Below are 11,741 nucleotides of genomic sequence, written 5' to 3' on the forward strand. Positions count from 1 at the left end.
TCTGTGTGCTCCTTACACGACAGCGGTCTCCTAATTTTTGAATTTTGTCTCTAGTGTAGTCTTGGAGCTCAAAAGGTATCGGTACATGTACTCGTACCGAGTACTGTACTTGGTATCTGTGCAACCCTAGCAGTTACCATCCAAAATATAACAATTTATCAGGGGGAAGCTTCAGGATGCTTTTATTTCTTACTGTGTAAGAGTTGGAAGACTAAAAAGGTGGCCCATACACCTTACAATTTTTGATCGGAAATCTTTGTTGCTGCCATTTTAGCGCAAATAGCCCATAATGCACAGACCAATGTCGATTCTAATTCTTGTTCGTTAGTAATACTAACTCAACGAATTTCGTCGATCGCCAGAATGCACTTTTGTTGTGCATGTGCAGTAGTGCAGTGTTTTTATTGCAATTTTCTTCATACGAAAACGCCACTAATCCATCGATTTTCGTCCGCTTTGAAAAAAGTTTTCCAGCCTGACTGATCGAGGAAATTTGTCCAAGAGTACAGTAATTGTGATCGTTTGCTTCCCATCAACTAACCAATTATCATACGAATACCCGATCGCGTTTGTTTTCCAAACGATAATCGTAGGGTGTATGGGCACCTTTACAACGAAACCTTGGAAACCAGTTTCATGTTCAACTTAGATGAGGTGTCTGCTAAGATTACAGTTTAATGGTCATACAAAAAAAAAATTCCAGAAACTACCCTTTGTATCACCAAATGATTTGTGCAAGATTATTACCCAATTTGGACATTAAACTTGTGTTCAAGGCAGTCCCAGACAGTAATGTATATACATTAAAGGCCTGCAAGGAGCATCATAAGAGCCAGTTATATGACTTATTTAGCAGGCTGTGCCTTGAATGCAGGATCACCTTAGCTTGCGTATGTCGCACTACATTTTGACAACATTAATGTCATATTGGGGCAATGTGCTAAAAACTGGTAAACTGAGCAGTGAAAATATTCTTGCCAGAACATGAGCAGATAACCCTTTTAACCACTTGCTGACCGGGGTGTTGTACCCCCTTCCTGCCCAGGCCATTTTTCAGTAATTAGCGCTGCGGTACTTTGACTTTCAGATATGGAGGAGCATATGCCCTGCTCCCCCATGACTCTATGTCCAATCTCCGTTATTCGAAGGGAGTCGTGATGTGATGCCCCCACCTGCCCAACCACTGGTTCGGTAATACAGCCTATCTCGGTGCTGGCTGCAGAGGAGCAGGCAGCTGAAAGGGTGCGCTTATAAGATGAGTAAAAAGGGGGAGGGGATGCCCTTTCCAGCGACACTGTCACCTTGTCCTGCATGGGCAAAGTGATAGGGTCTCTTTAACCACTTGCTGACCGGGGTGTTAAACCCCCTTCCTGTCCAGGCCATTTTTCAGTATTCAGCGCTGCAGTACTTTGACTGACATTTATTCCGTCATGCAACGCTGTACTGCAATGAATTTTATACCATTTTTTGGGGACAGATAGAGCTTTGTTTTGGTGGTATTTAATCACCACTGCGTGTTTTTCGTTTTGAAACATCACCCCAATTTTTTTGTAAAATGTAAAAGTCGGGGTCACGTCGGGTAAATAGACCCCAAACATGTCAAGCCTTAAAATTGAGCGCACCAGCAAAATCGCAGAAAACTACAATACCCAAAATTTAACACAGACGACACTTTAAAAGATTTTACCCCTCATTAGTTTAGTGTTATCAGTACTTAATGGCCCTAAAATTATTGCTTTCACTCAGACATTCGCGGCGATATGTAACATGTGCGCCACAATGGGCGGAATCGTCGTTTTCAACGCATGTTTTCGTGTGTATGTGGGGAGCGGGGGACTAAAATAATTGTGTTATTTTACTTATTTTTTTTAAGCTTGTTTATTTTACTTTTTTTGCTTTAATTTTTTTTAAACTTTTTTTTTTACACTTAACTTTATAGCCATCACATAGGGGACTAAGAAATCCCTATGTGATAGCAAATTCACATAACAGGTCCTCTTTATGGAGACAACGGGGGTCTGTTCAGCAGTTTCTGCTGAACAGATCTGCTTCAGCAGTTTCTCACCGGCTTCTGTAACCGGAGAGTGACACTGAATGCAGGAAGTGATGTAATATACCGCTGCAGGAACCCAGTGGATCTCGGGTCCGGCAGCGGCGGTGACGACGATGTCGGTGGTACAAGTGATCGTGCGTGTCTAGAGACGCCCAATCACTTGAATGTAACCAGCCATCACTGGCTGTTTACATTTCTGTCAGTTTCCCCACTCGTGTGTGCGCTGAGCGTCGCACACGAGCAGGGGAGGGGAAGGACGTCTTAAGATGCCATCCTGCTCCTATAAGGCTCCCGTCCAGCCGTTCAGGAACGGCCATGGTCGGGAGGTGGTTAAAGCTGACCACTTCTGAAGCGGTTTTACCTGCCAAAGAATTTGGCTTTCTGTCTATCCAGTCTAGATGTTTAAAATCCTGCCAGGCTGGTAACCCGATTTTTTGAGTTTTTACTGCAGTGACATTAAAATGAGAACTATGGGGTAAGTGAGTTACACTCATCCTCATAGCTAGAGCTGAAGTGCGACATTGAAACTGTCACACGTCGGCTCTATCGGGAAGAGAGCGAAAATATATACCACCGATCATCTCCCTGCAGAGAGCGGTGACCGTCAGTCACCACTCCCCGCAAGGATTCCCCCCTCCCCTCTCTGATCTTCCAGTCCTGACTGAAAGGACAAACAGGGAGGGGAGTGGGCATAGCTTTCTCTACCTGTAGATTGACAGCGGCCTCTCCCTATCAGCCACCTGGGTGGGTGGCTCTCAACAGTATCATCGGGATCCGTCCCGGCTGCAGAGCTGTCAGCATATAGCGGGCAATAGCCCACTATATGCTGAGTTTTGGATCATGTGAGGACGTTAGTATATGTTCTCCTTACTACAGCCGAGTAATACACAAATGATAAATTTTTTGTTAATAGTTGGGGTACTTGAATGCAATTTTAAGATTTCACTCTTGAGTTTAGTGTCACTTTAAAGCAGTGGTTCTCAACCTGTGTAACCTCGGGACCCACATGTTTCCTTGGTCATTAAGGCGTGACCCAAAAATGATTTCATTTATGAAACATTTTAATTTATTACACAAAACAACTTGTGCAGTATTCAGCAATATATATTTTGCTGAAAGTAAATGAATTAAAAAAAATTAAAAAGTTTATAAAGAATAAAAATTAAATATTTAAAAAAATTAAAATAAAAACGTGTGGGGGTGGCGGTTGCGGGGTACAGTTCCAATGGATGTTTATATAATGGGGGGGGGGGGGGAATGTCTGCCCCGGGCGCCCATAACTCTGGTTACGCCACTGATACTGATGGACATTATGTGGGCTTGGAATACATAATGTCCATCAATGTACCCTGTCCTAATGTCCCCTGTCAGTGCAGAACCTGGAGGGGGTGGTGAGGGTGTCTGTATGGGGAAGGGGGGGCATTAGCAGGGGCACCACGGCAGGTTCTCTACTAAGCCCCTGCTAATGCCCCCCGAAGCTTCTGCATTGACAGGAGACATTACGACAGGGGACACTATTGGATATTATGTGGGCTTGGAATACATAATGACCATCGGTGTCCCCTGTCATAAAGTTCCCTGTCAGTGCAGAAGCTGGGGGAGGGGTGCATTAGCATAGGCTCTGCTGCAGGTAAAAAAATTGCAGCGGAGCCCCCTGCTAATGCCCCCCCCCCATACCCTCCCCAGCTTCTGCACTGACAGAGGACAATATGACAGGGGACACTGATGGACATTATGTATTCTGAGCCCAGTCTGTGTAATAACATTAATTGTGTATTTAATTAACATACATTATGACAGGGGACAGTGATGGATATACATGATGGATATTATGTGGGCTTGGAATGCATAATATCCATCAGTGTCCCCTGTCCTGCCACAGTGCACATCTCCCTATCTGCCTGCCTACCTTTCTCTGATTCCAGCCGACTGAACTATCTGGACTGGAGAGTACAGTAGATACAGCGGCGGATTGATATCTGCTGTACTCTCCAGTGCAGGCCGGAACTATAACTTAATTGTCGGAACTATAACTGATATTAATGCGCCGGCCCGAAAGTGAGGAAATAGTCCCCTCGATCCCCGGGCCATATCACTTTATCGGAGAGCCCGGGGGAGGCCGGGAGAGAGGGGACAGTTTGACACTATGAGGTTCCACAGGCTGAACCACAAATTCCCTCTCTAGTTCTCTCTAATGCAGATGGGCCGGTCTATGCAGACATGACGCCGTGACCCACTGCAGAGGGTGTCGCGACCCACTTTTGGGTCGCGACCCACGAGTTGAGAACCACTGCTTTAAAGTAATTCAGCAAAGGTAAACTCCCTTCTCCCGGCCTGTCACTGGACAGTGAAGAAGCAGCAGCTGTTCATCCCTTTGCCCACTCTACTCTCTCAGCAAGTTTCTTGTCAGCACATGTACATTAACACCATAATGATGGAGGTAAAGTAAACCCTAATGCCTGAACCTAGTTTTGCAACTTGTGCATGTGTCTGTAAAATTGTACACATCTTTGACACTACCTCATGTATCCAGGTGAATTATATCTCGTCTTTTTCCAGGACAAACTAGTCCTTCATTTGGTGGTAAGTGGTTATGGATATCTCCAGATCTGTTTTATTATCAAATAATTTTTTTTTTCTAGAATTAAGCTGTATATTTCCTGCCACTACCATGAGCCTGGTGTGCATAGAGATACTACATATGTGTGAATGATTTGTTGCCTGTACCCATAGTAAGGCCCAGAAACAATATTGTGTATTTTGCATTAGAGGGGGCAAAATACCCAAATATAATTATTATGCATCATACATATGTTATAGACACGTTGCAGTGTGAAAATGCATTACACACCATGCACTACCATGGTGAATATAAAACCTATTCCTATCCTTCCTAAGACACACTGAAACTGGAATGAATGCCGACCCCGACACTACAGGTGCAAATTACACACACGCGATACTCTCCTCACACTATCACAGTAAAAAAATATACAACCTGTCATTTATTTTTATTCTGCCTGAAACATTGACCCTAACCTAACGCATACCCTGATTTATGTATTGCTGCAGCAGCTTAATCTTGGTATTGTTTTTTTCAGTAGGCACCCGGCTTTCACATACAAGTGATCAGATGGCTGTAAAACCACCCAATCACTTGTATGGGGGATAAGTAACATGTGCCCCCTCCACCGCCGCTGCTGACTATTCCGGGATTCGCTTCCCTTGTTGGGGCCCAGGACCAACACGGTGGGTGAACGGGAGGGAGATCAGCACAGATTTGCAGTCTGATCATCTCTCTGGTTTCTGAAATCGGAAGCCAAGAATTTTGTCACTTACGGTTTCTGGTTTTTATTTCTCTGGCTGCTGTGCTCTGGAAGCTGATGAAGCATGATCTGGGCTTCATCAGCTGTAGCTGATGTTGTGATAAAGAGGACCTGTCACTTCCTCTGTGCTCACAAGCTTTTGTTAAACTCTTTGGACATCCACATACAGGATGTCCTGTCACTCGGGGTAAAAGTAGTCATTTGTACCAGCAAAAGAAGGCTAGACTACAAATTGAAAAGACCCATTTCGCCTCAGAGGCCAAGAAGAGTTACTTTCATTACCTCCAAGCTTCCAACCCCCAGGCCAAACCAGGGGCTCAGTTCAATCACAAATAATTGGCCCGTAAATCTCTCAGTTTCAGACAAGTACCTCAGCAGGTAGCATCTGGTCATGGGGAGGGGTCCTTACATCCAGAAGTCTTTCAGGATCTGTGTCACAAGTGGAGGATGCTGGATATAAAACTCTTTGCTTCCAGATTCCACAACAAACTGAACAGATTTGTCTCCAGGTGCATAGATCCTCTGGCAGAAATAGTGAATGCCCTGGTGTCCCATAGGTGCAGCACAGCCTAATCTATGCCTTTTCAACCTCCTACCTTAGCTACTTCACAGGATTGAGATGATGGGCATTCCAGTGATCCTCATAGCTCTGATCTGGGCCAGGAGAACGTGGTATTCAGAACTGATCATCTTTCTGGCAGGTACCCTGATTCTTCTAGATTGAGTGGATCGCCCATCTGAAGAACTAGTTTACCACGCTGCTTCATGGTCGCTGGCCTTAATGGCATGGGTATTGCAATCCAATGCATGGGAGGCAGGAGTCTCTCCGATTCAGTAATTCCCACGCTGTTACAATCTAGGAAATTTTACCTCCTGCAAGGTCTATCATCACACAAGGAAGACTTAATTCATATGGTGCACACAAAATAAAACATTTCACTCTAGGAAACAGGGGAATAATTCTGACCTTCCTGCAATGAGGCCTGGAACGGCATATGGCAAATCTTGGCACTTGCACTCTTAATTTTCAAAGTCTCCCAATTAATTGGTTAAGATTTGCACAGGGTGGCTTCAATGTAGCTCCTCCTGCACAACCACCTGTGCCTCCTGTGGAATTTGAATCTGGTTCTGTCAGCACTTTTAGGGCCTGTTCACATGAGATCAGGTCCTGATCAGCAGACGTGGAGCTGTTGATGCATTGCGTTTTTGGCCGCGTTTTTGATGCGTTCCAGCGGAAAAAAAAAAAACATTTTTTTTTCTTTGCTGGAGTGGGGCTGTTAGTATGTTAGCTGCAGCGCAGTGCGTTTTTGACGCGTTTGCGTATCCGTTCCCGGACCTGACAAAATGTGACATGCAGTATTTTTTCTGTCGTAAGCTGAACGGACTGCGCACGTGAGAACTGGAGCCCATAAAACACATAGGGATACATTTTGAGTGCAGCAGCGTACGGAGCCGGTCAGCACACAAAACGGACGTCGTGTGAACAGGCCCTAAAGGCCTTTTGAACTTATCAGGGATATTCCCCTTTCCAATCACAAGTTGGGTCCCTTGTTGCATCACCTCTGCTAGGAGCATATCTGAGCCAATGTCCTTTTTCACGACCAGATAGGGCTCTTTACAGGACAAGACTAAGGTGTTGCCCAATGCCTAAAGTCACCTTTCTTCCTGATGTGGTTTCGCTTTTTTTACTTCAACCAGGCTATTGCTCTTCAGGTTCTCTGTCCTGCACCGGTACATCAAACTGAAATTTTCCTTCACTGGATGCATGCAGTTTATGATGTGTGGGTTTACTTCTTGGCCACTGCTGTCATAAGAAAGACTGACTATCATTTTGGATGGCCTCTGTACACAGGAACCAGCTTCTTGCTTCACCATTTCTTAGTGGGTTAGACAGATCATTGTTCATGCTTATGATCTTAGAGACAAGGTTCCACCTATTCCTCTAAAAGGTGCACTCCACTAGATCTGTAAGCGCTTCATGTGCATTTCAGCATGAGGCAATTGTTTCCCAGATTTGCAAGGCTGCCACCTAGACATTCTTTACCAGGTGGATGTTCAGGCCTCATCTAATGTCAGCTTTGGGAGTAAAGTCCTTAATGCAGCTGCAAGCTGCCCCCAGTCTTACAGTTTTGTTATGTGGGCCTGCTAATGTTTTGTTACTACTGCTCAGTCCTTAGTTAGACTGCTTCTTTCTAACTTTCACAGGATTTGTGTACTTAAACATAAAATCCGTTTCTTGGAGTTCATCAAGCACTAGGTTTGTAATCTACTCCTAACACTGTTTTTCTACAAAACTGAAGCATAATGGGAGGGTTTATGCCTGACTGGCCAATGGCTTTTTTTTTTTGTTTGCCACTGTCCAAATTCTCCTGAAGCTTGCAGTAAAACCAATTGTCTAAGAATAACCATATCCCGTGTCGCTCACTGAACTCCAACAAACAAATTTTACAGTTTGTATCTTTTTTTGCATTTTAGTGCTGCTGATCTCCTCCAGCCTTTTTTAACAAGTGATATCTACATGCCATTACTCAGGGTGGGTTTCCTAACAGTGAAAATGACTGAACATGCCTGCACATTAAGCACAGGTCACCAATGCTTATAGTCTCTACTGGAAATACTACAGGGTGACATTGCAAAAATTACTGACAGGAAAAAAAGATTTGTCACCCCATAAAAAAAACTTTCATGTCAGGATCACCAGATATTATTTTAATGAAAGCTCCAGATTAAAAAAAAGAAAATCAATAAATTTTTGAAATAATATTCAAGAAGCCCTATCACTAATATAAAGAACCTCCAAAAGCTGTACACTTACCAATCCTGTGGGCAGATAATTAATTTACTGCTCTCTTGCAGCGCTCCAGGTGCTGGGGATGACACTTCTCAGTGTGCTGAAGAGCGTGTTCACCACTAGGTGCTGTGGTTCCTCTCATTAGTCCCTACATAACTTCTGCGTTCTATATTGGCATAGGTTCGGCTAGGGCAACCACAATGGCCAGCATGGGACATGCAATCCTACACAGGGAAGTGTCCGACAGCAGCAGTGCCTGCAGCTCTGTAAAGGTGCCCATACACTGCTCGATTCTCGTACGAGAATCGCGGGAAATCCCGCGATCATACGAGAATCGAACAGTGTGAATGAAGACGTGCGACCGTTTCTACTGTATGGTCGCACGTCTTTTGTCTAAGGATCATGTTAGAAAACCAGCCGAGAATCGTGCGATTTTCGGCTGATTTGAACGGTGCTCGGGAGACAAATGCCGAACGGGCCAGTGTGCGCACGCGCACACTGCCCGTTCAGCATTGCGGTCAACGGAAGCCCGCCCCTCGGTGTGCGGACTTGCGATGATCGAGAGTGCGATCTGCCTGTCCAAGATGGGCAGATCGTACGTTTTTTTAATCACTTTACAACCATCGCAAGACTAAGGTCTTGCGATGGTTGTACAGTGTATGGCCACCTTTAGAGTGTGAACAATTCACTTGCCATCTGCCAGACTGGTAAGTATAAAAAACTCTTTTAATGGTGTCAACTGAGTTTTACCTGTTCGCTCATGGCCCTACAAAATGTTTTTTTTTTAGAACAACTTATTTTCCATCTCAGGAGATGCTGTACGCTTGCCGGACAACTTAGCGATTAAGTCTCCATAAAAACACGAGCGCTAAGAAGTCCTCTTCAGCTTGGTGCAGGAGTCCTGCAGCCAAGCGTTTGTAATTGATTTCTGTCTCTCCCATCAACTTACAGAATAACAGGAATTACATCCTATAGGGCTTCTTGGTGCTCACATTTTTATGGAAACTCGATTACTAACTTGCCGTGTACCATACAGCAGCTTCTGTGTTGAAGGGTAGTATTTGTTACTCAAAATAGAAGCCAAGAGAGAATATATTTATTTCTTATGTCTAATAGGGATGCACTGACACCGGTATTTCAGTATCGAGTGCGAGTATGGATATTTATATTTACCGGTACTTCCGCTAGCATGGAGCAGGCTTCCTGGGCAATCAAGAAGCCGGGTAATGACAGGCCGCCTGGCTTCTTCATTACCCACTGCCCGGCTTCCTGATTTACCGGGAAGCCGACTCCATGTTCCCTCACGGCACTGACGGTCAGAGGAAATCTCCTTCTGACCGGAAGTTCCAGTATCCAGGGTGGGTATCGGAGCATTCGGGTGAGTACAAGTATTCACCCAAATACTCGGTATCGGCACATCCCTAATCATGCACTTACCCTTTAAAGTGTTAAAGCTAATATGAGATTTCAGTGAGAGGGTTTACACTTGCGTTAAAGCCTGATTAAACCTAAATATAAATCAGCTAAATATATTCCAGGCACAGCAAAAGGTGTTCAATGTCTTAAGATGCCCATACACCTTGCGATTATCGTACGATAATGGCGAGAAATCCCGCGATCGTACGATAATCGCAAGGTGTATGGAAGGCGTGCGACCTCTGCTACTGTAAGGTCGCACGACTTTTGTCTTAAGAGCATGTTCGAAAACCCGCCAACAATCGTACGATTCTCGGCGGGTTTGTGACATGCTCGTAAGACAAATGCCGAACGGGCCGGTGTGCGCAAGCGCACACTGCCCGTTTAGCATTGCAGTCATCGGAAGCCTGCCCCTCAGGGGGGCGGGCTTGCGATGATCGCAAGTACCATCTGCCTGTCCAAGATGGGCAGATCGTACATTTTTTAAATTACCTTACAACCCTCGCAAGACAAAAGTTTGCGAGGGTTGTAAGGTCTACGGCCAGCTTTACAGATAGTTTTCTTTCTAAAGTAGCTACAGCCTATGTAGAAAATCCTGTCACCAGAGATGGATCCTTGATTACTGTGTGTGGAGGCAGTGGTGTCACTGCATAGCTCTGAAACACCCCCTACTGAGTCAAAGCTAGAGCTCTCCAATCAGCAAAGCTCATTCTCCCTGCTGACTGGATAGCTCTGTTCTAAGAAATGACTCAGCAGGGGTCGTGTCTGACCTCTTTAGAGAGACCACTGCTTTCCCACAGGGAGCAATGATTCCTCTCTGCAGAATGTCATTACTCAGCCTGTGGCTGCTTTATAATGTAGATCTTAAGGATTTTTTTATTTTACATTTGTTGATCTCCCCTCCTGTGTTACATTAAAAAAAATGTCCACATTTTTACTTACCCTCTCCATGCTCTATAGCTGTCCCCTTGCATGGTCCAGCAGTGAAGTCGAGCCTGTCATATACGTACCCTCCTAGGGTTGCATCATCATGCAGACTGAACAGCGCTCACATGCCATTATGTGAGCGCCGCTCAGTCCTGAAAGAATGCCCGTCCCTGGAAGAAGTTCTGGTGACATTATCGCCTAGTAAGAAAGCTGCTGGGAATAAAATGTAGATAGATGGACACTTTAAAGAAAATAAGCTGCAAGACTGTGCACATCTTTTCTTTTCATGCACCTGAAATGCATTTAGCTGATGAAACTGCTAGTTGAATTGTAGTTTAGCTGATTGCTGTATGTGACAACTTACATAGCATAAGTTACATGTGCTCATACAACATAAAGGGAAATATATGCAGAGCAAAATCAGGGACCACTGCACACATCCCAACACCAAACATACACCATTTTTCCCTGGGCTGGATAGATTTTCCCATAGCCCTTCTTATTAAATTCCATTGCACAGACAGCAGTAGTGCCTCCCAGTGCAGCAATGACTAGGCCTCTTTCTGCCACACTGTAGGAGTAAAGTAACCCACACAACTCTTAACACCCCCCTCATCACCAGTGTAACCTGTCGCCAAACTAATACTCCCTCCCTAACCTCCCCCACACTGCTTTCCACCCCGTGACATACAGCCTCAGCCCTCACAACCCTAAAAATACCACCCCCGACATTCCAAACGTACCAGTATTGCCCCTGCCCACATTCCACCTTGTACACCAGATACCCCCCCAAAACCATTAATCCTAACATGCAAACGTGCACTTACCATCTTCAACCGCCTCCTCCTCCTCTTTACAGCTCCTCTGGCCTCACCCGCTCACACAAACTCGCCGCGAGAGCGTCTCCCGGCCAAACCCGACAGTCATTGGAGGCCGCTTGCAGGCTCTGGCCGAAAAAGCCGTCTCTGATTGGCTGCTTTTCCACTCTGTCAGCAATCCTGCTCTCTAACTGGTTATCTGTGTCCGCCTCTAGTGACGTAGCAATGAACAGGATAGGTAGCGCAGGAAAAGGCGTCTGCTTTCGACGTTAGCAAAGTCAGCTCAGCGCAAGGAATTTTTGGAAATGTAGTCATTAGAGGTTGGCAGCCACGTGATGTATCCCTCACAGGTCAACAAGGAACGCTAATGCGCGGTTTTCCTTCACTTGATTGATGAAGAATGACATTGC

General features: G+C 45.1%; 1 protein-coding gene across 2 annotated transcripts in view; it reads right to left on the minus strand.

The window, feature by feature from the left end:
- The window catches only part of DDA1 (DET1 and DDB1 associated 1), a 29,993-nt gene extending 18,533 nt beyond the window's left edge, over positions 1-11,460 (minus strand). Inside the window, exons 1-2 of one of the 2 annotated variants that reach the window (XM_018563362.1) lie at positions 11,348-11,460; positions 1,462-1,469 (exon numbers count right to left, since the gene is read on the minus strand). In XM_018563362.1, coding sequence (XP_018418864.1) covers positions 1,462-1,464 — 3 coding nt within the window. In that variant the 5' untranslated portion in view covers positions 1,465-1,469; positions 11,348-11,460. Of the gene's footprint in view, positions 1-1,461; positions 1,470-11,340 lie in introns of both variants that reach the window. The other variant, XM_018563361.1, reaches the window with a different exon arrangement.
- Positions 11,461-11,741: the final 281 nt, after the last annotated feature.

This window comes from Nanorana parkeri, unplaced genomic scaffold (genome assembly GCF_000935625.1).
Source record: "Nanorana parkeri isolate BGI_ZX_2015 unplaced genomic scaffold, ASM93562v1 scaffold659, whole genome shotgun sequence".
NCBI lineage: Eukaryota > Metazoa > Chordata > Amphibia > Anura > Dicroglossidae > Nanorana > Nanorana parkeri.